The 24,489-nt window shown below is 43.1% G+C and overlaps 2 protein-coding genes across 4 annotated transcripts in view; one reads left to right on the top strand and one right to left on the bottom strand.

The window, feature by feature from the left end:
- Positions 1-472: 472 nt before the first annotated feature.
- On the bottom strand, positions 473-23,800 carry BHMT2 (betaine--homocysteine S-methyltransferase 2). Of its 3 annotated transcripts, none has more exons than XM_055123709.1 (8): positions 17,433-17,524; positions 11,816-11,948; positions 9,992-10,083; positions 8,424-8,615; positions 5,746-5,893; positions 5,354-5,536; positions 4,861-5,089; positions 473-804 (listed from the first exon to the last, which is right to left on the bottom strand). In XM_055123709.1, the coding sequence occupies exons 1-8, from the start codon at positions 17,511-17,513 to the stop codon at positions 717-719; spliced, it is 1,146 nt and encodes a 381-aa protein (XP_054979684.1). In that variant the 5' UTR covers positions 17,514-17,524; the 3' UTR covers positions 473-716. The 3 variants fall into 3 exon arrangements, with proteins under 3 accessions (XP_054979684.1, XP_012789209.2, XP_054979685.1); XM_012933755.2 differs by lacking the exon at positions 17,433-17,524 and adding an exon at positions 17,172-17,329 and having other exon boundaries at positions 474-804; XM_055123710.1 differs by lacking the exon at positions 17,433-17,524 and adding an exon at positions 23,662-23,800 and having other exon boundaries at positions 475-804.
- Positions 17,198-24,489, top strand: part of DMGDH (dimethylglycine dehydrogenase) — a 75,145-nt gene continuing 67,853 nt past the window's right edge. Inside the window, exons 1-2 of the mRNA XM_004613214.2 lie at positions 17,198-17,450; positions 23,642-23,816. Coding sequence (XP_004613271.1) covers positions 17,350-17,450; positions 23,642-23,816 — 276 coding nt within the window. The 5' untranslated portion in view covers positions 17,198-17,349. The remainder of the gene's footprint in view (positions 17,451-23,641; positions 23,817-24,489) is intronic.

The following is a 24,489-nucleotide window of genomic DNA, read 5'->3' as shown; positions in this document are numbered from 1 at the left end:
TTGCTGTGCTACAGTCTCAGCTTCCTAAATACTTTAAGGAAAAAGATAAGGTTCATACCAGAGTCTTTCTCCTCAGATCGTTTGTGATCTAGCTCTCTGTAACTACAAAAACACATTAAACCCGTTCTAGGACCTAACTTCATTAAGTAAACTCATCTTCGAAAGCAATCATGTTGGAGAGTTATACAGTGATTTAATAGTCCTTCCATTGATAAAAGCATTGCTGAAACTTTTGCTCTTTGCCATTGGGATGCCTTTGGAGTCATAATACAAATAATTTAAGCAAAACAGTCTCATTGCTTTATTTTTTGTGTGTCTTCTATATTTTTTAATTAAATTTTATTTATTTATTTATTTATTTATTAGTGAATCACCATGAGGGTACAGTTACAGATTTACACATTTTCGTGCTTGTATTTTCCTCATACAATGTTCGAGAACCCATCCCTGCACCAGTGTCTATTCTCCACCACCTATGAACCCAGTATCCCTCCCACCCTCATTGCTTTAGTATAGAATTAGCTTAACAGCAGCAGGAGCACACAATTGAGTGTTGAGCATCGTGGACCTGTGGCATCTTAATTGTTAAGTCACTGAGGGAGTAGCAAGTAGATAGAGGACCAAGGCAGGGAAGGGCTCTAGGACGGATGCAGGGTTTTCTTTGTTGTTCCTCCATGACTGTGCCACTACTCCATCACTACTCCTTCATTACTTCCTTACTCTGAGGCATCAGGCTTTGAGAGTGAAGGACAAAATGGTCTGCCTGTAGCTGGCAGCAGATTTTCCCAATACTCACGCCTCGCCCTGCAATTAAAACAATAAGTAATGAAAGAGTCATCTTTACCTGAGAAGTCCCATACATACATACACACATAAATGTATATATTTGTTTTAAAAATATGTCTAACTGCTAAATCCATGGAAGTCTGGTGAGTGATCAGGCTGAAGTAGAGTTTGTGTTAGCATACAGAAAGCAAACCGTGTCCACACCCTTTACTGCTAGAAGCCTCTTTCATATTCCTGTCCTCAATGGCAGGTTTCTTGCCACCTTTCAGAAAAAGAATTGTGTTTGACTTTTGTAAGTTTTGTGAACTACAATCATTATGGAATTTAGCAGTGACTTCATGGCTCTAGTCTATATTTAATAGTAGTGATAAGTACATGAAGATACTTCTTTGTTAGTTTGGTTCACACCTGGTGGAGCTTGGGGACAACTCCCAGCTCTGCTCAGGGGTCACTCCTGGTATTATTCTGGGGATCATGCAGTGCAGGGGCTTGAACTTGGACTTCCTGCATGCTAAAGGATGTAAAAGCCTGTCCTGAAGAGGCTTTTAGAATTTAGTGAATCAATTAATTTTTCAGTAGCAGGATCAAACATGCAAGACAACTGCCTTGGTACAGAGTCTCAGATCTGGCCTGGAATATGGTTTTTAATGCAATAGATGAAGGGTACTTCTTTAAGAAATAACTGTAAATATAAAACAAAGAAGTCTGCCAGCAATTTTCCTTAAGGATATAAGTTGAATTTTAACAGTTTTCCCCTCTTATATAACAATGAACATGCCCATAAATTTGAATGATGAAAATGCCAAAAATTCTGTATACAGCTTCCTGTATAATTTGAATTCTCCAAGTTTAAGATGTAAGAAATATCTTTATTGGCTTTATTCTATACAATGACTGTTTTGTTTTGTTTTGTTTTGGGACCCCCAGGATATTTCCAAAGGTCACAAATAAAAATCTCTAAGTGAGGGGCCACACCATGAGAGTAGGGAGCCAACAGTAGGATGGGGTAGGGGGAGAGTGGGGAGAGTAGAGGGAGGCATGAGAAGGAAATAAGATCAGAAGGACCACGGTCAGGAAAAGGAAAAATGGGCTGGAACCTGTCAGATGCCCAGCCTCACTTTCCACTGAAAACTCCAGCTCAGACCCCCTTGAGTCAGCTGCTTGGCTAGGAAGCACAGAGGGTGTGGCTGGGTGCCCAGCCACTCAGAGAGAGTCTGCACTAAGGAAAGGGGAAAGTTTTTCCAGTCTTGAGTCTAAGAGGAGAGTCATTTTGGAGATATTTAAAATGTGGCCATGAGGAAGCACAATGCAATCTCCCTTGCAGGAAATCTGAGTGACCTGTTGAAAAAGCCAAGACCTGAGGGCAGAACAACCTTCAGAGAGAAACAAGGCCTAGGGCAGGAGCAGGGTGGCTCTGAAAGGCTGGTGCGGATGGCCAGACCCAGATCCTTCCAGGGTTCCAGTCAAGCAGTGGTGAGATCCCACTTTTCACTCCCTTCCTTCAGCTTTGAATGTGATGAGTCCAGAAACCACAGTGAGGGATATGGATGAATGGGAGGGAAGCAGAGGGAGAGAGAAGGATTCAACTGGTCTTACCTGGATTTGTCCCTTTGGAAGACCACTACTGGAAAATGGGTAAGTTTTAGCTTTGAAACATGTTTCAATTATTTTTTTTTTGGCTTTTTGGGACTCCACTTCACTGATGACATCATTCTAATAACACCAAATATCAGACAAGCGGCATGAATGCTGGCCAACTTCGACCATGAGTGTGGAGAGGTCGGACTACAGCTGAATCTCATGAAGACAATGTTTATGAGAAATGGACTAGTTCCTGATGTTCCATTTGCCCTTAACAGAATGAACCTCTCCGAATGCAGCAGTTATGTGTACCTAGGTGGAGAACTCAACATGACAAATAACCTGACACCTGAACTGCACAGGAGGAAGAGAGCAGCATGGAATGCCTTCAAGAGCGTCAAAGAAGTGGTTAAGAGGATGAAGAACCTCCAGCTCTGGGCAGATCTTTTCGACTCCACCGTTCTTCCTACACTAACATATGTCTCAGAGACCTGGGCCCTACAAAAACAGGATGAGAACATTATCTGGGTATCTCAAAGAGGAATTGAAAGAGCTATGCTTGGAGTATCACATTTCACTCAAGTGAGAGAAGGAATCCGGAGTTCTGACCTCTGTCAATGATCAAGAATCAGGGACGCTGCCTCGTTTGCCAAGGAGTTGAAAATCAGATGGGCCGGACATGTAATGCAATTTAGACCGCTGGACTAGAGCTGTTACTGACTGGATTCCACGGGACATCAAAAGACCTCGTGGCCACCCACCTACAAGATGATCAGACTTCTTTGTCAGGACCCTGAATGAACTGTTTGAGGCTCTTGGTGTCCCTGGAGTGAGCAGACGCCATTGGGCTACATTAGCACGCGACAGGGATGAATGGAGATGTTACTGGTGCCCACTTGAACAAATCAATGAACAACGGGATGACAAGTAACAAGTAACATACTTGTCACACCTGGCAATGCTCAGGAGTTATTCCTGGCTCTGCACTCAGGAATTACTCCCAGTGGTGCTTGATCATATGGGATAATGGGATCGAACCCAGGTTCAATGCAAGGCAAATGACCTACTTGCTGTACTATCGCTCCAGCCCCACATGTTTCAACTTTTCATTTTACATTTAACTGAATGTGTTTTATTATTGTTGTTGTTCTTGGGCAACATCTGATGGTGCTCAGGGTATTTTTACTTCTAGCTCTGCACTCAGGAGTCACTCTTGGCAGGCTTAGGGGACCATGTAGGATGCTGAGGATTGAACCCTGTCAGCCACATGCAAGACAAACACCCTACCCTCTATAATACTGCTATGATTCCTTGACTAAATGGTTTAAATTCCTGGACTGTATTAGCTAAGTCAAGTACTCCTCGTGCTATGACCTAAAAGTTCCTAAAGAAGTTCTGGGAAGGACCAGAGAGGTAGAACAGGAGATCAGTGTCTTGCCTTGGATAAATTCAACTCTGGTTTGATCCCTGAAATTAAATATAGTTACTTGAGCCTACGTAGAGAATACTCTTGAGCACAGAGTCAGGAATAACCCCTGAGCACAACTGGGTGTGGTTCAATGCCCCACCCCACCACCAAGTAAAAAAGATGCCCTATGACATATTAATAATTCACCCATTGAGTAGATCTAAGGGGACCGAGGGAAAAAAAAAGTAAACTTGAATTCTGATCATATTTCATGAATTCTGCCTGTTTAATGTGACCATTAGAATAACATCATAAATGTTATTCACTAGCATTGCATTTTGCAGTAAATCCACAGACAAAGCTTAGGAGTATGGATTATAATCATAGAGCAGAACATCAGGGTAATAAACCATGATAATGCAAAAGCAATAAAGCCAAGAGGTAAACGGGGGTGGGGTGGGTGATGGGAAGGATAGAGGCAAAGAAAATTCTTTCACAGAGAGGAGACAGACAAGAGATACTGCCTCTTACGGATAAATTTTTAAAAAGGTGGCTAAATACTAATTTTAAACTTTGGAAGAAGATCAAAAGAAGAAACAAAAATGGAATAAATGAAAACATGTCAGAGAAGGCCAGAGCAATTAGATAGCAGGAAGCGTGCTTGCCTTGCACGTGGCCAATCTGGGTTTGATCCCTACGCCCTCATATGATTCCCCAAGCCCGCCAGAAGTGATTCCTGAGTGCAGAATTAGGAATAGCCCTGAGCACTGCTGGGTATGGTCCCCCAAACAAACACAAAAACAAAATCCTATAGAAAAACAGAGAAAAGATAAAGATTGTGTGATTTAACTTCTTCAGTTTTCATACAGGATAACTCTTGCTTTTATTTGATAAAAACAAGATCTAGGGGTTGAAGGCTTCCAGATAAGTTCTTAACTCAGGACAGAGGAGCGCTGGTGCTAGGAGGGGGAAGAGCTTTTACTTTTATACACCTGTATACTTTTTGAAGCTTTTTTGTCACGCATGTATGTAGTGTAACAATAATGAGTTAGAGGAAGATACAGTAATAATTCAAAAGTTCTTACCTGGCTCTAACCCAGGGCTTGGTGTGCATGTTCAAACCACTTCCCCAGCTGCCGTGTTTTTCTGAAGCGGGTGGTAAGAAGCCCCTTTCCGGGGCCAGCTCCTCTGCGATGGCCCTAATGTGGTAGGGCTCGAAGCCACAGCACCCACCGATGTACCGGACCCCCAGGTTGTAGGCGTCTCGGGCGTATTTCTGAATGTCCCACCTGGTGGCAACTCTGGGCTCCAGGGCTGGAACACAATAGTTACAGCCTTTGTAAAGATCTTTTACTTCAAATGACAAATGCTCTTATGGGTGCTTTGCTACCCCCCAATTCCTCCCCCCACATTGAAAAATTATAGACTTTAGATAGTTTTTTCTTCAAATAGTTCATTTTTGGTTAACATTATTTTGGCCTTAAGACATCTGGCCGTGAGACACCTTTGTTTTGTAGAGTTGCTTCTGTTTTGTCAGAAGAGAAACCACAAGGTTCTCCAATATGCATCTGAGCTTACCAAAGGGATATTCGGGGAGATCCACAAACCCTCCCTTGCCACAGTCAGGCATGTGGAACCCCAGGGACTGCACCATCAGATGTGCCTTCAACCCTGCGTTCTGCAAGCCACTCTTCAGGAGCGCCACCGTTTTCAAGCTGGTCTCGGGTCCGAATCGACAATTCACACCAATGATGGAAGCCCCTGGGAAGGAAATACTACCTTTTACTCATTTGCTTCTTTCTGTCTGTTAATAATTGAAGGTATAATCAAGATGGGGATGGGCTAGCCCTGTGCCACTGCTCAGGATTTACAGATCAGGAGCGGATTCTGGTAAGTCCATCCACCTCTGAACATCTCTCCCAATATTAAACAATAAAGTAATTTCCTACCATGTCAAGAGTCCAAATTACCTGCCTTCACCAGCTGAACGGCGCAGTCTCCCGGGGCCACCCCATGCACATCTCCCTCTGGGCCGATGCACATAGTGGCAGCCACTGGTTTGCCTGATTCCTTTAAGACTTCCACAGCCCAAACAGCTTCTTCAGCCGACTCAAAATACTAAGAGAGGGGACAGAAAGAGGCTCTGGGTGTTAAGTCAGCTTGTCTTGCTTGCAGGTGGCAGGAATGGTTCGATCCCTGGCATTGCCTTGTTCCCCAAGAACAAAGTCAGAAGTAACCTGTGGGCACCACTGGTGTGGCTCCTCCACAAAACATAGTTAGAGAATTTTAAGAAATTTTCTATTTGTCTAAATTAAAAAGCAGATTTTTGAGTAGCAGCAGCGTGCAAATATTGGGAAAACAGTCATTAAACCAATCTAATGTACGCGGAAATGTGCTTCAGAATGTGACTAAAGAACAACCTTTCAATTATTTAATTCCTTTAACAATAATATCTGCATTTTCATGCAGAACCATTGCTGTCAGGAGATGACAACTATTTCTAAAAAGAATAAAGTAAAACAAACCCACAGAGAATTTTTTCTTTTCAGTAACTGAACACTTAAAAATTTGTAATTTTGAAGAAATAAGTCTTAAATTTTGGGCACATCTTTCTTTTTCATAAAGCAATTTTAACCAATCAACTAATTATTTGGGGTCTGAGGTCCATTCTCAGTGGTGCTGAGGACCTACTCCTGACTCTGTGCTCAGGGTTCTCTCCTGTTAATGCTCACGTTACTGATAGGATATGAAGGTCTAGAAACTTCTATTCCTATGCTCACGTGCCCATATGTGGTCCTGGAGATCAAACTAGAGCCAGTCATGTGCCAGGCAAAACAATGTGCTCTCTCCATCTGCAATATATATTTTTTAATTATAGTGTAGGCAACATGTTTAGAGTAGTGTTAATGCCCTGGGTATTGGGGTATGGCTACTTCACCCGCCACTGCCACAAAAATGCCTACAACTCTCCACCAATGTTCCTATGTTGGACACATCTTTTATGGAACTAGGCAGTCTCTAAAACATAATGAAGTTCATCGTGCCTTATCTTTCAAAATGTGCTGTTTTGTTCTTTCCCCTTGTTGGTCCTGTGGTTTAACACAAGGGCTCAAGGATGTCGTATTGCTTGGGTCCTGCGACTGGGGACCATCAGGGCCACATTTCTCAGTGCTGGGATGGGAGGTGCAGGCTGGAGGGTATGTGGTGCCAGGAAGCAAACTGGGATTGGGGCATGTACATTCCCTAACTTCTGTGCTATCTCCCTGCACCCACAAAGTGTTTTTCTGTTTATTTCAAATAAGATACATAAGTGCTCTTTATAACGTAGGAAGGGAAATAATGATGATTTCTTCCCATGAGACTCTAAGGCGGAGTGTGGAAGGGCTCGTCGGTGATAAGGGAGAGATTTGTTTTTGGCTTTGTATTGCTTTGTGGCAATAATGAGCAGGAGTCCTTCTCTGCTGAGCCATGTCATTTCAGAGGTGCTTCTCCAGAGCTCTCCAGTGCCACCGCTGAAAGTTTTAGTGGAGGAAAGCCCCCAGAAATTTCCTGGATGGTTTCATTGTTTCCTCTTGGTTTAGAAACAAAGTTTGCAAAAATGCTGTGATGGAGGAATGAGAGCCAAAGTCAAAAAGCCAGCTGATTCCTCAAGAACAGAGAGGGCAGGGTTGGTGCTGATTTCTACAGATAAGGGTTTCTGGGTGGGCAAGCTGGGCATGGGATGGGCTGAGACCATGACACGGTGCCTTCAAGAGGCTGAATTGTTCAAAGACTTGGCTTGACCCCACTTGGTAGCCATTGTGATGGGACATGAGGAGTGAGGGCTCTTTAATAGTCAGAGGTGGAAGGAATAGAAGCTTCTAGACCTTCATATCCTATCAGTAACCAATTCTTTTTTGTTGTTGTTGCTTTTTGGGTCACACCCGGTGTTGCACAGGGTTTACTCCTGGCTCATGCACTCAGGAATTACTCCTGGTGGTCCCCAGGGGACCATATGGGATGCTGGGAATCGAACCCGGGTCGACCGCATGCAAGACAAACGCCCTCCCCGCTGTGCTATTGCTCCAGCCCCAGTAACCAATTCTTACTAATTTTTTTTCTTCAAAATATCACTCACATAGCTTACGTGCAAACAAAAGGATGGGAGTAAGCAAGGCCTGGCTGAGGCAGAGGAAAGAATGACCCAACTATTGGATGTCATGGGTAGGCCTGGTGGGGGGTGGTCTGGGAGCCCCCTTGACCCAGGGTTTACTGTCTTATGATTTCTAGGGGGTTCCCCCATAGGTTCTTCCAGCTTGACCCCTCTATTTGGAGAAAATGTCCCCTAACTCACTGCTTCTTTCTTTTCACCCCATGTGGTCAGTCCCCCCTTTTCCCTCAGCCCCCTCCATCCCCCTGACTCCCCGGAGTTAGCTGCTGCAGCCTTAGAAAACCACAGGTGACAGTCAGGCCTTTCCTGACTGTTCTTTGGCTTCATGGAGAACCTAGCCTGCAGGTGAGAGAATACTGGCCTTGACTAGAGGGCATTTAAATAAACCTTTGGCCACCTGCACAGGAGGAAATGAGGGCAGAAGGCCGGCCAGCACTGCAGGAAAATAGAAAACTTGCCCAGATGGGCTTCAACTTTTCCCTCCACCACTGGGCTTACCTCAGCAATCAAGAAGTCTACATTTTTCCTCATAAACACCTCGAGTTGGAGCCGGAAAAGCTTTTTAATTGCAGCTTCATCCTTGTGGTGTTTGTACATGGATGTCCGGCAGATGCCCCCGGCCACCAGAGCATCGCCTCTGTCAGCTACTTCTCTCGCGAGATCGCAGGCAGCGGCATTTACAGCTTCCCACTGAGGCCAGAGACCAAAAATTCAGAACGTAAACTTGGCATTGTATAGGTAAAATAGCGTCAAACAACAAAGGAGTGGACAAGCAAGTCAGAGGGGTGGAAGTGCCTGATCCACAGTGCACTTGAAAAGACCACAAAGTGGATGTCTTCTCTGCTGTTAGGAAACCTGTACCTCCCCCATTGTGTTTCTATACTGCGTTGTAATAAACAATTATTGGCCTCCCACACTGGACCCCGAGACCTGAGTTTGAACTTCTGTATCATCTTTCCATTTGGCACAGAGAATGTACTATAATAGGTCCTCAATAAGTGCTACTCAGTTGCATAAATAAATGGACACTAATGTTTCTGAATATTAACACTTCCCATTTTTTTTTGCTTTTTGGGTCACACCCAGCGATGCTCAGGGGGTTACTCCTGGCTTTGCACTCAGGAATTACTCCTGGCAGTGCTTGGGGGACCGTATGGGATGCTGGGGATTGAACCCGGGTCGGCCGCGTGCAAGGCAAACACCCTACCCGCTGTGCTATCGCTCCGGCCCCACACTTCCCATTTTTTAGATCTCAGGAAAATTTTACGTCCCTCACTTGTCTAACAATCAGATAGGGTTCAGTAGAAGTTATTTCCACTTTGCAGAGAAAGTGGCTCACAAGGTCACATGGCCAAGAGGTGGCCAAGTTGGGTAACAAATCCACTTCTTATTGCTTGTTCAGGTCTTTCTCTAGGACTACTCTGTCTGCAGGTGGATAAGTCAGAATAATAACGATATGAGAAAGTAAAAAGAGAATATATAAAGTACTTTTACTCCAGTAATAATAATAATAATAATAATAATAATAATAATAATGGTCTGGAGCGATAGCACAGCGGTTGGGTTTTCGCCTTTCACTCGGCCAACCTGTGTTCGATTCCTCCGCCCTTCTCAGAGAGCCCAGCAAGCTACCGAGAGTATCTCGCCTGCATGGCAGAGCCTGGCAAGCTACCTGTGCTTATTGGATATGCCAAAAACAGTAAAACTAAGTCTCTCAATGAGAGATGTTACTGTTGCCCACTCGAACAAATCAATGAGCAATGGGATGACGGTGACAGTGATAATAATAATAATAATAATAATAATAATAATAATGAACAGAATGGTGGCCCACACAGCCAATAGCCAATCTTGCCCAGTCCTATTTGCCACACTCTTTGTTTATGAGACAGTCTAAGCCCATTATAAATATATATATATATATGTGATTACTTAACAGGTGGTTTAGGTTTGATTGTTAGAAGTACAATATCAGATCAATTCCATAGCTTTCCACCAAGATGTAGTTTCTCTTATAAATGAACCCTGCACACCTTCCTCCTCATATCAGTGGCATTATAGTTTACCTGGCTCTCCAAATTGTCTTCACTGGCAGAAAAGGTGAACGTCTGCATGACATTTGCTCCTGCTCTCAGGAATTCTGTGTGAAGCTGCCGAACTTCAAAGTGGTGGTTATTTAAAGTAGACATTTAAAAAGTCAGAGCGGCTATTATCTTCAGCAGCAGCTGCCTAGCCATTCAAGTCTCTCTCAGTCACACACAATTCCAAACACAGTAATTATAGAAACTGCCGATGACAGTTAGTAGAATTCAAGGACAGAAAGTGGCAGATGGTAGCCAATCAGGGCTGTCTATAGTAGCCCAAGCCTTTCAGAGTCTGGAGACGGTATATCCCTTTACCAGTCAGGAATGGAGCTAATCTACTCATAGCCAACACTGGGCATTCCTCACAGTAGATGGGGAAGATTCTCCTAGCTGGCTACATGTATGTGGTGGGAAGCCACATACATGTGGTGGAGTTAAGTCCATTCCATAGCAGCTGGGAGGACTCCATCTGGGAGGTCTTCATGTCCTGTCACAAAACCCTTCCTTAATCTTTTTTTTTTCACACCCAAACCCCACCCCTACTCCTTTCCTTGTTCTTGCAGAACTTTTGCTTTGCAAGGAAAGACCTAAAAGGGGAAATTTTTGCTAGGACCAGATGAAAGCTTTCTGCACCAGAGAGATGACACTTTGTCCTCTGTATCACTCTGGTGTCAGATAAATTAATAATACGTAAGAGATGTGGAACATTTCCTAAGTGCTCCCTCATGAGTCCTCACAGCTAGCCTGTATCAGGCCCCAGTTGGGGGGTTGTGGGGAGGAAGATGTTAGAGATGTCAGCCTTCAGCAAGGAGGAAAGACAGGAGCCAGTTTTGTCAAGTTACCATTTGTGTCTGTGAGTCAAGTCTGGAGTGAAAATTCTGGTTTGTCCTGAGTCACCCATTTCATCCCCTTCGTTTTTATTTTCCACTTTAAGAGAGTGATGTACACATTAAAAATAAATAAATAAATAAATCTAGAACAGAAGTTCCAATTTGCCGTCTCAGGCTAATCCTATCAGTTTCTTCCTACAACTCTTCTTTTAATGGGGGTGGGGGTGGGGGCTCCTAAGTGGTACTCAGGAGGGGGTGGGAGGTGCTGGGACCTCCAAGGCTGCCTTAGACTATCACTCTAACCTGCTCCTCATTTTGTTTGTTTTCTTTAAAGCCTGGAGAATGAGGTAGAATTGTTTTTTCTTTCTGGAGGTCAGAGATATACAGCACAGTGGGCAGGGCACTTGTTAGCATGTAGCCAATAGGGATTCAATCCCCAGCATCCCATCTGGTCCCGCAAGCATTGCCAGGAGTGATCCCTGAGTGCAGAGGCAGGAGTAATCCCTGACTACCATCGAATGTGGTCCAAAAATAAGCAACAAAATATAAAATTGGCTCTCTTTTCTTTACCATTTTCTCTCCTCCTAAAGAGCCTGGCTATCTAATTGTCACCGCCCTGTGGCTTATGGCAGTTCCCACCGTCTTTACCAACCATACAGATACAGTGACATCAGCACACTGTGAAGCAAAGAATGGTATTACTACATTCAGCAAACTCTTGAATATCTACAAGGAATAGAGTGAAATGTTTATTTTAAGACTTCCTAGAGAGAGAAGTGAGAAGGAAACAGAGGGAGGATGGGGGGGGGTGCTCTCTTCTATTGGCTTCCATCCATGTCTGTCACTGTCTCTACCCCTGGTCGATTTTGGCAGGTAGGAGAGTCCTGAGGAAACAATAGCTGGTATTTCTTTATCTTCTCTTCGTCAGCGTTAAGGACAAGGTCACCCTCAGCAAGGCTCAGGTTGGAGCACCTACCTGCTTCCGGATGCTCCACCACTACCTCTGGAGTCCAGAGCCCAGCATTTACATAGCCCCTCTTCTCCAGGCTTAGGAGAAAGCCGCCATCTCCGACCACCACCTCCCCACTGTCCAGGCGCTCCAAAATACCCTGGGAAAGAGCAGAAAAAACATTTATGGCCCCCTCAAACTTCCCCCTAAGTAGTTTCTTATTTTATTATTTTTTAAATTTTCATTAAAAATTATTGTGATTAATTAATTTAGGGTTTATTTTTGGGCGACTACACCTGTTGATAGTCAGGGCTTATTCCCAGCTCTGCACTGAGGGATCACTACTATGGTCTTGGGGGGGCATAGTAAGGTGCTGGGGACCAAACCCAGGTCATCCCTGTGCAAGGCAAGCATTCTCCCCCTGTACCATCTCTCCAGTCCTTAAGTTTAGGAAAGGAGGTACTTACTCAGATAGTACCAGTGTTGATAAAATTATCAATGACTAAGAGTAAAGATTTTCAGAAAGATTGAGTTTACTGTAAATATCGGACAAACACAGGCAAGTACTTGTTCTTTTTCTGGGACTAAGTAAGAGGCCATGCCCAACAGTGCTCAAGGTTTACTCTTGGTTCTGTGCTCAGTGATCACTTCCGATGGTGCTCAGGGGCCACACACAATGCTGGGGATCGAACTGTACTGGGGGGTCCGATGCATGCAAGAAGAGTGCCTTTCTTTCCTGTATACCCTCTGTGCCCGCTCCACCCCACAGGTACTTGTTCTGTGCAAAGCACTGGGATTATTTTTTCCCCCTCAAATAACATTTAATGAGCCATATTTTTGTGACAGTTCTAATTCCATGTGAGTTATTTTGGTTTTCCATTTGTGTCAGACTCTGCTAGCTGCCTGCCTGCCTAATTGGTATACACTCTTTCCATTGCTAATGTATTTCTTTTGGAGAGAAAATGTCCCCTATTGAAAAACAAAACAACTCAGGCTCTTTTACTGCTAGGAGTATCCATGTGACCTTGTGCTGCCTGATAAGACCCAAGTGGAAGTCTGCTGAAATTTCCGGAAAAAAAGGGTTGTTTTTCTGACAAAGAAGTGCCCTCCCCTCCCCTTGTTCCTTTTTCTGCTCTGTGGTTGGAATTTCAAGAGAAACCCTGGAGGTTTAGCCACCACCTTCCCAGTCACACCGTCAGGGCTAGCTGAGGCCACTGGAGTTCATTTAATGGCTAAGGATTGGTGAGGGAATGAGCTTCTTTGTGAAAACCACTGAACACAGTGGACACAGTGTTTCATAATTATGTGCCACATTTCCCAGCATGTTCCTGGACACAGTGTTATTTGATGCTCCCAACAACTCCGTGTGCAGGGCGGAGAAGTTCATTTTCCCATTTCATAAACAAGGAAAGAGGTTTAGTTAAGACACAGTTAGGTTTAAAAAAATGACTTCATATTTTCTAAATCCCTACTTTAGACTCTTTCTGTTTTACTCCTTTTCTATTCATCCTCCTTCTAATTTAAATTAGATGTTGGAGTTGAGCAACTAGTTTGGGCTAACCTCCCTTGCCCAGAAACCTGCAGAGTTCACCCTCTCACTTCCCCCAGGTGTTTGTTGGGGGGTGCAGGTGGGGTCTTTTCAATATCTTCCCTAAGCCCTGTACAAAAACTGCAAACTCATCCCAGTGGAGATTCTGGTTCCTCCTGTGGTGACTGCAAACAGCCATTTATTAAAGGTGTGACTTAAGGTGGTAGAGTATTTACCTCAGGCATGTGAGGTCATGGGTTCAATCTGTGTCAGCATGCCATGCCTCCCCGCCACCTACCTCACCCGCCACCCACCTCATACCCTGCCCCCTCCACCAGCATTTTAGTATGGATTGGGGACAAAAGCTTCAAGTTATTGTTTGAATGTTTTGTCAGGATGGTATATTGAAGTGTACATGGACAGCTAAGTACCAGACCTTTCATCGTCTATAAGGAAGTGGTATGGAACCGAACTGTATTCACTGTATTAGCCATAAACACTGTTTGATAGAGTGGGCTCCTCATTCTGGTCAGTTCCCCATAGTTTATATCTAAAGATGAGCATTAGCTGAATGTAGAAGAAAGATTAATATTTATTATGATGTTCACCTCTTCCTCCCACAATAAAATGTAATACTTTTTTAAAATTTTCTTTCTTGGAAACATAAGAAAGGGTGTAAGTCTTAGAATTTGGAGTAAGTTCTTCCTGCACAGAAGGTAGAATTCTAGGGAGAGGGATAAAGTTTGGAATTTATTTAAAGGCAAGGTCCCTGCCCTCAAAAAGCGCAAACTCTAGATGCCTTGGGGAAGGCCAGTGGGCCAACGGATCATCACAGAACCATGGAATAAACATGCTAAGAGGGATCCGAGAGAATCAAGGTAGAGTTCCAATTTGAAATGCGTACCTGTATGTCTCATGTATACCTTAAAATTATGTCTGAGTTGAAAAAAATAATGAGACTCAATTGTTTGTTGGTTTGTTTGGGGCCATTCCCTGCAGCTCTCAAAGCTTACTTCTGGCTCTGTGCTCAGGGGTGATTCCTGGTGAGGCTTAGGGAACTATATCTAGTTTGGGACTTGAATAAGCCAGTCACATGCAAGGCAAATGCCTTAACCTCTGTACTATCTGGCTCTAATGCTACTCTTTAAAGAAAATCAGAGAGAGGTTTAAAGATAATTGTAAGGTATACATGCTTATACTTCAGAGGGGTTCTGGGCCACACCAAACAGTAAGCACTTGGTGGGCTCTCAGGACTATGAGATGCTAAGAACCAAATCTGGGCTCCTATATACCCACCATGTGCTATAGCCCTGTAAGTCATCTCCAAGGCCAAAATCTATATTTGGATTGTGTCTTTTTGATATTAAGTAAAGGTAAAACATTTTGATGTGTTATCTGATTTATTTATTTATTTGTGTTTTTATTCCGGCAATAATTACATCCCTGTGGTTTTTATTTTTCAGGTAATTTTAGCTTTTTCTCTCTTTCCTGACCCTGATGCTTTATTTTTATCATTGTGCACCTGGAGGTGCTGGTGGGGTGTTGGTGGAAGGAGTTTTAAGGTTCAAACACAGTGTCTCACACATGCAAGCCACGAGCCCTACCATTTGAGCCACATTCCTAGCCCCAGATCTGTTATTTGGACTTTTGTCCAATATTTCCTATTGTTTGGGGTGCCAGGGATCCAACCTAGGACCTCCCACATGCAAAGCAAGCACTTTACCCCTGAGCTATATCCTCAGTCCTGTCCATATTTAAAATGTTGTCAGTTTTCTAAACTGTCATTAGGAAAATAATTAACAAGATTTAAACTCAGTGCCCTCCCCCTTTTTTTTACTGTTAATACTTGCCACTTTCATTAATTATTAGACTAGTATACTCTAAAGATGAGTCTGGAATGAGAGAGGATGGCGAGGACGACTATTAACTATTATTTTGCAGCAAGCTTTATTCCCATTTCCCTCTCCCTTTCTGGCTGCCAGTGACCTGCCTCAGGTTTGACTGGGAGTTCAGAGGGACATCAGAGCCTCTGTCCTGCAGGTAGAGGGTGGAAGTAAGTGAACACCTGTGCTGGAGCTCAGTCTGGCCGCCCGCAGCTCTGACTTGGCCCTGGGGCCAGAAGCAGCCTGAGGTCCAGTCTGCCTACAGTTTCTCCCTATCTGCCTGGGATTGCCACCACCGTTGCTCTTTGGGGTTACAGAAGCAGAGGTGGCCCCTCTGGCAATTAGATACATTCTGACACCATACCTGTGATCTGAATAGTGTGGCAAGGGTTATTCCGACCCACTAATATGCTGACTTGCAGGAACACAGTGACACGGTTATCCTAGGATGATCTCGGTGTTGCAAGAGCAGAAGCTGGAGTGAAGACTCAACAGGAACAGCATGTTTTATTTCTGCATTTATTTATTTTAAATTTGGGAGCCACACCCAGTGATGCTGGGGGGCTACTCCTGGCTTAGTGCTAGGGGTCATACCCTACTAGAGGGACTAGAGGGACCAAGTGATGCTGAAAATTGAACCCAGTCCTCTGTCATGCATGCACTCAGCCTGTTGAATTCTCTCCCCAACTGGGGACAGCATATTAAAAACTTTTATTCAAAAACTGTAGTAGTGAACATAGTATCACAGAAAAAATTTAAAATCAGCACAATGCTTTTTTCTTTTTCTTTATCCGTGACCATCCTTAGCTTCCATGACCACAGCTTACTTTTATAATCAGAAAAACATATTGAAAATATGTTGGGTTTTGCCCCTCTTCCTCCTCACTGCACATTCTATGTGACTGTAATCATCACTATCTAGTCCTTTCTATGCTCTGGTAGGGTTAGGATCAATCTGTGCTCCATCTCCTTCTGTAACATTGCCAAAGCTCTTGGCCTGTTTCCAAATGAGTTTTAGGAGGTGGGAGTCCACACCGGGGGTGCTGGAGGATCTAACTAGGGTAGCCACATGAGCTCCTTAAGCGCTCTACTCTCTCAGGACCCTTACTTGACTTTTTAACCGACTAATAACTTATTAAGGAAGGGGGTTACTTTAGGGCATCTTGGTTGCTCCTAACATTTTAGCATAAATACTCTCGCCTCCATCACCTCCCCCATCTTCCATCTGAATTATGGGGCACTGGTAGGTTGGCTAGAAGGTCTTGGAGCAGTCTCACGTCCAAGTCTATGCCCTTCCTAATTGTAGGGTCACCTCTCTCCCCACCATGCACATCCAGCGTGAAACTTGGAAGACAAAGCTGACAGCTGGAGACTTGGAGATTTGGGACAGGCCTGGAGAAGGGGCAGCCGAGGGAAAAGGCGGAGGGCTGGTCCCCTGTGTCTCCAGGGGAGCTGGGGGACTGGGAGGCTGGGTGAAGGGCTGGTTTCAGGCCAGCCAGGGGCTCACAAGGTCAGACTTAAGCCCTTCTCCAAAGGTGAAAGGACGGGTGGGGCCGGGGGTTTTGATGAGCTTATGATCTGAGTGAGGGTTGACTGAGGGTAGAAAGAAACTCTGAGCGCCTCTTGAAGGCTGGGCTGCAAATCCCTGCTCCAGCCTGGACTAGTTCAAGGACTCTGAGCCAGTCTGCGGACTCTCTGAGCCCCAGTTTCCTCACCTGTAAAATGGGGGTGATTGTGCGGCTAAGATCATTTGCATAAAGCCCGCTATTCAGTGTCAGCAAGTGAGTTACCCAAGGTCGTTACCTAATTCTCGCTAGAAGCGGCTTCTACGTCACCCGCGCACCCTTGCAAGTCGCCATCGGGTAAATCGAGGCACTCAAGCCTGGCTTCAGCTGTTGAGCTAGACTTAGAGGCTGAGGTGGGACCCGAACTCCAGGCGCTGGGAGCCCCAAGAGGACCCCCCGACACTTACCTTCTTGGCCGGTGTCATCTCGCCGCGGCTTTGCGGCCGCCGGGGAGCGGGAAGTACGCCTCTCCCGGAGCCCGCCCCTCGCCCGGGGGAGGGTCCCACCGCCGCCCAGGCGCACCCTTAGCCCCTGGCTGTCGCCGGGTCGCAAGCAGGTGCCAGCGCCCTCGGTCTCAGCCTCACCATGCTCCGCCCGAGCGCACGGTGGCTGCGGGGCGTCGGGCCGCGGAGTTTCCTGCCGCCCGGCTGCCCCGGCCGCCCGCGCACCTTCTCCAGCCGCAAAGGGTAAGTGGGGGCCGGCACAGGGGCTCTGGGCGACTCGGGACGGCTCCTGCCGTAGAGGGTCATCGCCCCCGACACCTGCACATTCGGTTTCTCTGGAAAGATGTTTCCTTTTCTGAGCACAGTTGCTCCAAGTGAAACAGTAGCAGAGGGTTTTCTGGTGCAGTCTCCCAACCCTTCCTTTTTTCTCCCAATCAAGGTTAACTGCCTCTTTCTTAGGCGCCCTCTTCTTTGTCTTGCCTTTTCCTGTCTTGGTGGTTATGCCCATCAACACATCTTGATACCTTGTTCTTAGTGATGGCTACATAATCTTCCATCATGTCAGTATTCCACAACCTCATCGAGTAGTTAACATTTGTTTAGATTGTTTCCAGCTATCCATTAATGTAAAAATAAATAAATAAATAAAATAGCACGTGAAAATTCTTGTGCACATATATTTGGATACACATGTGAGTTTGTACACTGTACGGCACTTTTTTTCCTCCCTTGAGTGCAATTGTTGGGGGAATGATATTGTGCTTTTGAAATATAGCACCAGATTACTTTCTAGATGGACAGTTTGCGTGTCCCCTTCCAGAGAGTGTATTTTCCACATCTGCCCTGGTACCTGGTGTAACTAGGTGAAATGGTATTTCCTTGTTTTAGCTTGTATGTAATCAAATAGAGGCAATACTGAGCACTTTTTGACTCTTCTGCATTGATAAATTAGTCATATCTGCAGAGTTACTAGGACCATGAGTTGATCCAACATTTGTTTTCTACCCAAAGAACAGAAATTCTCCAACTAGAAGCTCTGCTTGGGAGTCCCACCCAGCCACCTCTTTGCTCTTCACATCATTTACTGGGTGTCTGTGACAAGCTCAGCTTATCTTAGAGGCTAATACCACAGCCTCCAAGTCTTGGTCCTCATTCCATCAGTTACAGAGAGTGACCTTCCACTTGCCAAATCTGGTTTCCCCATGTGAAGTGCCTTGTAAACCATAAAACAGCACAAAAATACTATACTAATATATAATGGATTGTGTGTAATAATCATTCAGTGAAAAATAAAATAGAAATTTGACAAGTTAACCTGATTGGACAAATAAAAGGGAAAATTCAGGACTATCAAAAATATTTTGCAAATTTGTTTACAAATGTGTAGTTCTATATTAAACAAATCAAAATCCAAATGTTTTTGCTTCTGTTAGATATTCTTTATCTACCCAGATTTTGAACTATCAAGTTGTTTTATTTTGGAATACAGTGGGGCAAGTATACAATTTTCAATTGTCCATTGAAGATTGAATAATCCAATTTCCCATAGAGTATATTCAATTTTATATAATAATTTTAATATAATATTCAATATATAATTGAATATATTTAATTTTCCATTGAAAATTTCCATAATAGAGATGGTGGGTGATTTGAACTATTTTGGTATGACTCTTGATTCATCTGGTTACATTTACAATATACTTAACAAATTCTAGATAGAATTTAGCATAGCTATTTTCATAATTTAAAAAACACAATTTATACTTTATTTATTTATTTATTTATTTGCTGTTTGGGTCACACCTGATGATGCATAGGCATTACTCCTGGCTCTGCACTCAGGAATTACTCCTGGCAGTGCTTAGGGGACCATCCATATGGAAGTCGAACCTGGGTCGACAAATGCCCTACCTGCTGTGCTATTGCTTCAACCTCCACAATTTATACTTTAAACCATGCTGAACAGAAGTGATATTATAAAAATTATAATGCTTTGTCATATATTTTATTTTTAATTAATTTTTAATTGAGGAATCATAGTTTATAGTACTCTCGAGGTAATATTTTTTTAATAGATACATTCCTCAATTAAACTGACACAACCCTATTTTGCAAATAAGGGTGTTTTGAGAGTCAGAGTTCTCTAAAACAACTGTCCAGTTGAGTTTGGATCTCAAAGCAAGGTTTTCTAATCTTTGATTGCTTTATTCTTTTTGTTTAAACGGTCCATTATAAAAGAAATCCTATTCATTTCTTTTGAAAAGTATTAATGCCATCATTTATAATTATTGTTATCATTTGTAATTTATAGTAATACAACAGTTCACCAGCCATTTAAACTTGGATTTAAATGTCAAATAATTGGACATATGTGCAGTGTTTAATGCAGTATATAAGGAGATGATAAAAGGTAATTTCAAAATTAGCACGGTAGCACTACTGTCCTCCTGTTGTTTATTGATATGCTTGAGTGGGCACCAGTAATGTCTCCATTGTGAGACTTGTTGTTACTGTTTTGGGCATATAGAATACACCACCAGTAGCTTGCCAGGCTCCACTGTGCGGGCGGGATACTCTCAGTGGCTTGCCAAGCTCTCTGAGAGGGATGGAGGAATCGAACATGCATCTGCTGTGTGTGAAGCAAACGTCCTACCCGATGTGCTATGGCTCCAGTCCACACACAATAATATTGTTCCTTTTTAAAAAAGAACACGCCCAACAATGCTCAGGGCTACTCAGTATCAGGGACTGCTGCTGGAGGTGCTCAGGCGACCTTGCAGTGCCAGGGATCAAGCCCAGGCATCCTAAATATAAAGCATGTTCTTCAGCCCTTTGAGTCACCCCCTGATGTTGTCTATCTGAAGAGCTGAAGAAACTGAGGCTCTAGTTAGAAATTTCCAGGCAACTGGGGCTGGAGAGACAGAACAGCGGGAAGAGTACTTGTCATTAGTTAAACAAAAATATTGGAAAATATTGTTGTGCCAGAAAATAAGGAAATGGGTAAAGAATCATGCAACCATTTCAAAAGGACACAAAGGTCAATTTAAAGAATGACTTGCTGGTCAAGTCCGGGGCAATTTGGTATTAAAATAAGTGGTGATTCATAAGAAATATCTCGAAGTTTATAATAAACAAACCAACCAATGGGGTAAGGAAGTAAGCAGGAGAAAGGAACTATCTTCCTTAGAGTAGAATCCCACTTGATAAATGTAAAAGAAATAGGGAAATTTGGAATAATATATAGATGATAAAACTACTCAGTGAAAGTTTGACAAGAAGCAGATTTTTTACATGATCTTAGAGCAACCTCTATGTCTCTTTCATTTAAAAACAAGAAATTAGTACCTTTATTCATATATATGGGCTATAGCGATAACACAGCAGGTAGGGCATTCGCTTGCATGAGACCGACCCGGGTTCGATTCCTCCGCCCCTCTCAGAGAGCCCGGCAAACTACCGAGAGTATCTTGCCCACACGGCAGAGCCTGGCAAGCTACCCATGGCATATTCAATATGCCAAAAACAGTAACAACAAGTCTCACAATGGAGACGTTACTGGTGCCCGCTCAAGCAAATTGATGAGCAATGGGATGACAGTGACAGTGATTCATACATGTATATAACAGGTTCACCTCAATTGAATCATCAGACATAAAACACCTCCAAATAAGGGCCAGAGTGATAGCACAGTGGGTAGGGCATGTCCCTTGAATGTGGCTAAGCCAGGTTTGTGTCACATGTGTTCCCCTGAGCCCGGCTAGAAATGATTCCTAAATGTAGGGCCAGACATAACCTCTGAGGATTGCCAAGTGTGGCCTAAAAACCAAAAACCAAAACAAAACAAAACCCCAAACATTTCCAAATGATAGTATAGAATGTACTGGGAAGGAGACATTACCATATTAATAGTATTCTTGCCCCCTCCCTTGCCTGCCAAACATATAACTGGACTGGATAACCTGTGAGTAAGATGTATTTCATAAATAACCTGGCCAGTACTCTTCAAAATATCAGGGTCACAAAAACCCAAAAAGTTAGGAAAATTGTTCTAAAGGGAATCAAAAAGATAAAATTCTGGATTTGATCCCTAGCTAAAAAAAGTAGCTATAAGGCATATTACTAGGACAATTTATTAAGTTTGTTTATAGATTATAGGTTAGGCGATAGTATTTAGGTGATAGTATTTAACTAATGTCAAATCTACCAATTTTGACAGTTATAATGTAGCTATGTAATAAAATATCTTTGGGGGGTTTTTGGTTTTATTTTGGTTATTTTTGGCAATGTTGGAGGTAGGCTCTCCAGGGATCACACCCAGAGCCTCACCTATGTGTGGAATGTGCTCTGCTACTTAAGCCACATGCCTTGTCCTAAGAAAGCCTTTGTACTTAGGAAAATCAGAACAGGAACAATTAGATACAAATAGACATGATATCTATAATTTACTGTAAAATTGTATTCATATTGTATATGGATTCATATATGTTTACTATGCATCTGTGTATATACACATTCATATGTATATGTGTACATATATATGTTATGAAATAGCAGTTGTTATTTAAATAAAAGTTGAAATAGCTCTGTATTTATATCCCCTCTATATACATACATACATAAACTATGTATCTATGTCTATATACATGCCTGCATATTTTTTATATATATTCTGAGAAACTTAGAGTAAATAGATATTATTTTCATTTCCTTTTCATTTATTTCAGTAAAGAAAGGAATAGAGAGGAGGGGAGGGATAAGGAAGGAAGGAGAAAATAAGGGGGAAAAGAAGAAAGGATATGGGGGAAGGGAAGAAGGGATAGAGAAAGAGGGAAGGAAATGAGAGAGGAAAGAAAGGAAGGAGGAAAAGAAGAAAGGAGAAGAGCAAGGAGGGAGGGAGAAAGGAGGAAAGGAAAAAATGAAGGAAGGTAAGATGGAGGGAAGGAGAGGAAGAGAAGAGTGATGGGAGGAAGGAGAAAAGGAAAGTGGCAGGAAGGAAAGGCAGGGGGAAAAGATGGGAAGAGGGAAGGGTTGGAGGAAGGAAAGGAAGGAAGAATTGGAGGAAGGAAATAAGGAAGGAAATAAGGAAGGAAGAATGAGAGAAAGAAAGAAAGAAGGAGGAAAGGAAGAAAGGGTGGGAGGAAGGAAGAAGAGGGGGAAGAGAAGAAAGAAAAAGGAGGGAAGGAAGAAAGAAGGGATGGAGGAAAGGAAGGAAAGAAGAAAAGAGGAAGGGAAAGGAAGGGAAGGAAGAAAGAAAAAGTGTGTGTACTAAAATTATTACTCATAGTATCAATCGCTAATACCTTACTAATCACTGCCTCTATTAGTATTGTATTCTTTTGGCAACTAATTAGAAAGGATAAGTATAATCAAGATAGATAAATAGGAAATCATAGTCATTATCAGATTATTCATGCAACACATTTGCTAGATGTAAGTGCGGTGATGGGGCTGTAGATCACTGATAAATAAGAGACTGTCCTTCTCTTCAAAAAGGTCATGATTCAGCTATCAAGATAATTATTTAAATAGAAATCCTAACCAATTAGGAATTCTGACAATTTGAGAAGCCTGTACATGGTGAGAGGCAGTTAAATGAAAACCGTTTTTCTTCATCTGGCTCTTTTCAGCTGGGGAAATATTGGAGGGAGGAGGTGATCAAAAATTTGCAGATGCTGGAGCTGGAGTGATAGCACAGCAGGTAGGGCATTTGCCTTGCATGCGGCTGACCCGGATTCGATTCCCAGCATCCCATATGGTCCCCATAAGCACAGCCAGGGGTGGTTCCTGAGTGCAGAACCAGGAAAGATCCCTGTGCATCGCTGGGTGTGACCCAAAAAGAAAAAAAAATTGCAAATGCTAAAAGTCATTATTATTATGATTTTTTATGGAATAGAATGATTATATGTATGTTTTAAAAGCAGAATGAGAAAAACTGGCTTCTATATTCTTTGCGGGGTGAGGAAGGGAAGTCACCTGCTCAGTTATTTAGATCTATTAGTTGGCTACAATGGACCAGGATCATATATGAAATATGATTCGAACGTACCCTCCCCTAAGCCCCACACTAGGTGATTGAAATAAAGTACAGATACCCCAAATGATTATATAAATCATCACCATGTAAATCTCACAGGCACTAGTATTAAGTTCTAAAGCAGGGTGGGGAACTTTTTTTCTGACAGGAGACATCTGCATAGTTATCACATCGCTCATGGGCCACACAATATAGGCAGATGGACTGTGGGCAGTCAATGAAAAGCAAAGTGTCTATTCTGTCCTGTATTACTGCCAGACCACAGATACCCTTGGGCTGAATTTCCCTGTCCCTGTTCTAGAGAAACAAATAGGGAAGAAAAGCACATTACCTAGGAAAACAAAACGATAGTTACCACAGTCCAGTAAGATCCCTTGTTTTAAAAATTGTCTTCCAGAGAGGAAAAAGCACCCTTACCCACAGATACCAGATGGAAGGACCAAGCTGAGACCGTGATCATTGGAGGTGGCTGTGTTGGTGTCAGTCTGGCGTATCACCTGGCCAAGGCGGGGATGAAAGATGTGGTGCTCCTGGAGAAATCGGAGCTCACTGCAGGCTCTACCTGGCACGCAGTAAGGAAAGCACCTGGCTCTGTCCTCACACTGACGCTGCGATGCAGTTCTTTCGCTTCACACCACCCACTGCAAGCCCTTCATGCATGTTTACATTCATTTTAAGTTTCAGTTTTCACCAAAGCATGGTTTATAACATAACAAACAACACATATACTAAAGGAAGCATCATTGAAAGTCAAATTCTTCCACTATTCTATTAAATCCTTGACTCAATTCATCCCACTTCCTTTTCTCCCCCCTCCCTTTTTAAACCAGTAATTTGATCACAGAATGGAAATTTTTGTTTTGTTACATTAAATGAGCGAGTCAGAGAAAGACAAAGGCCATATGATTTCACATAGAGAAATGGAACACGTGAGCTCTTTAGAGTTCCTTCCCAATAGTTTTGGAATGTGTCATTCTAGTTTGGCTGGTGTTTTCCCAGGAAACAACATCAGTGATATTGCTAGCTTGAATATTTGGCTAATGGATTCCAACCCTATCCTGCTGTTGTCTACTCATGTGGCTTCTTAGGGACTCCAGTTTTGATGTGAAACTGTGATGAAGATGGACTTAATTTGTGTAAAGTTATTATCACCTCAAAAGTGTTTAACCAAACATTAGGTTTTGCATTGAAGAAGAATGTCTGGTTGATCCTGAATCCAGCCTGAGATCTTTATCTAATTTCACC

The sequence above is a fragment of the Sorex araneus genome, chromosome 1 (genome assembly GCF_027595985.1).
Source record: "Sorex araneus isolate mSorAra2 chromosome 1, mSorAra2.pri, whole genome shotgun sequence".
NCBI classification, from domain to species: domain Eukaryota; kingdom Metazoa; phylum Chordata; class Mammalia; order Eulipotyphla; family Soricidae; genus Sorex; species Sorex araneus.
The sequence above is the reverse complement of the archived record's forward strand: the minus strand, read 5'-3'. Positions and strand labels throughout refer to the sequence as shown.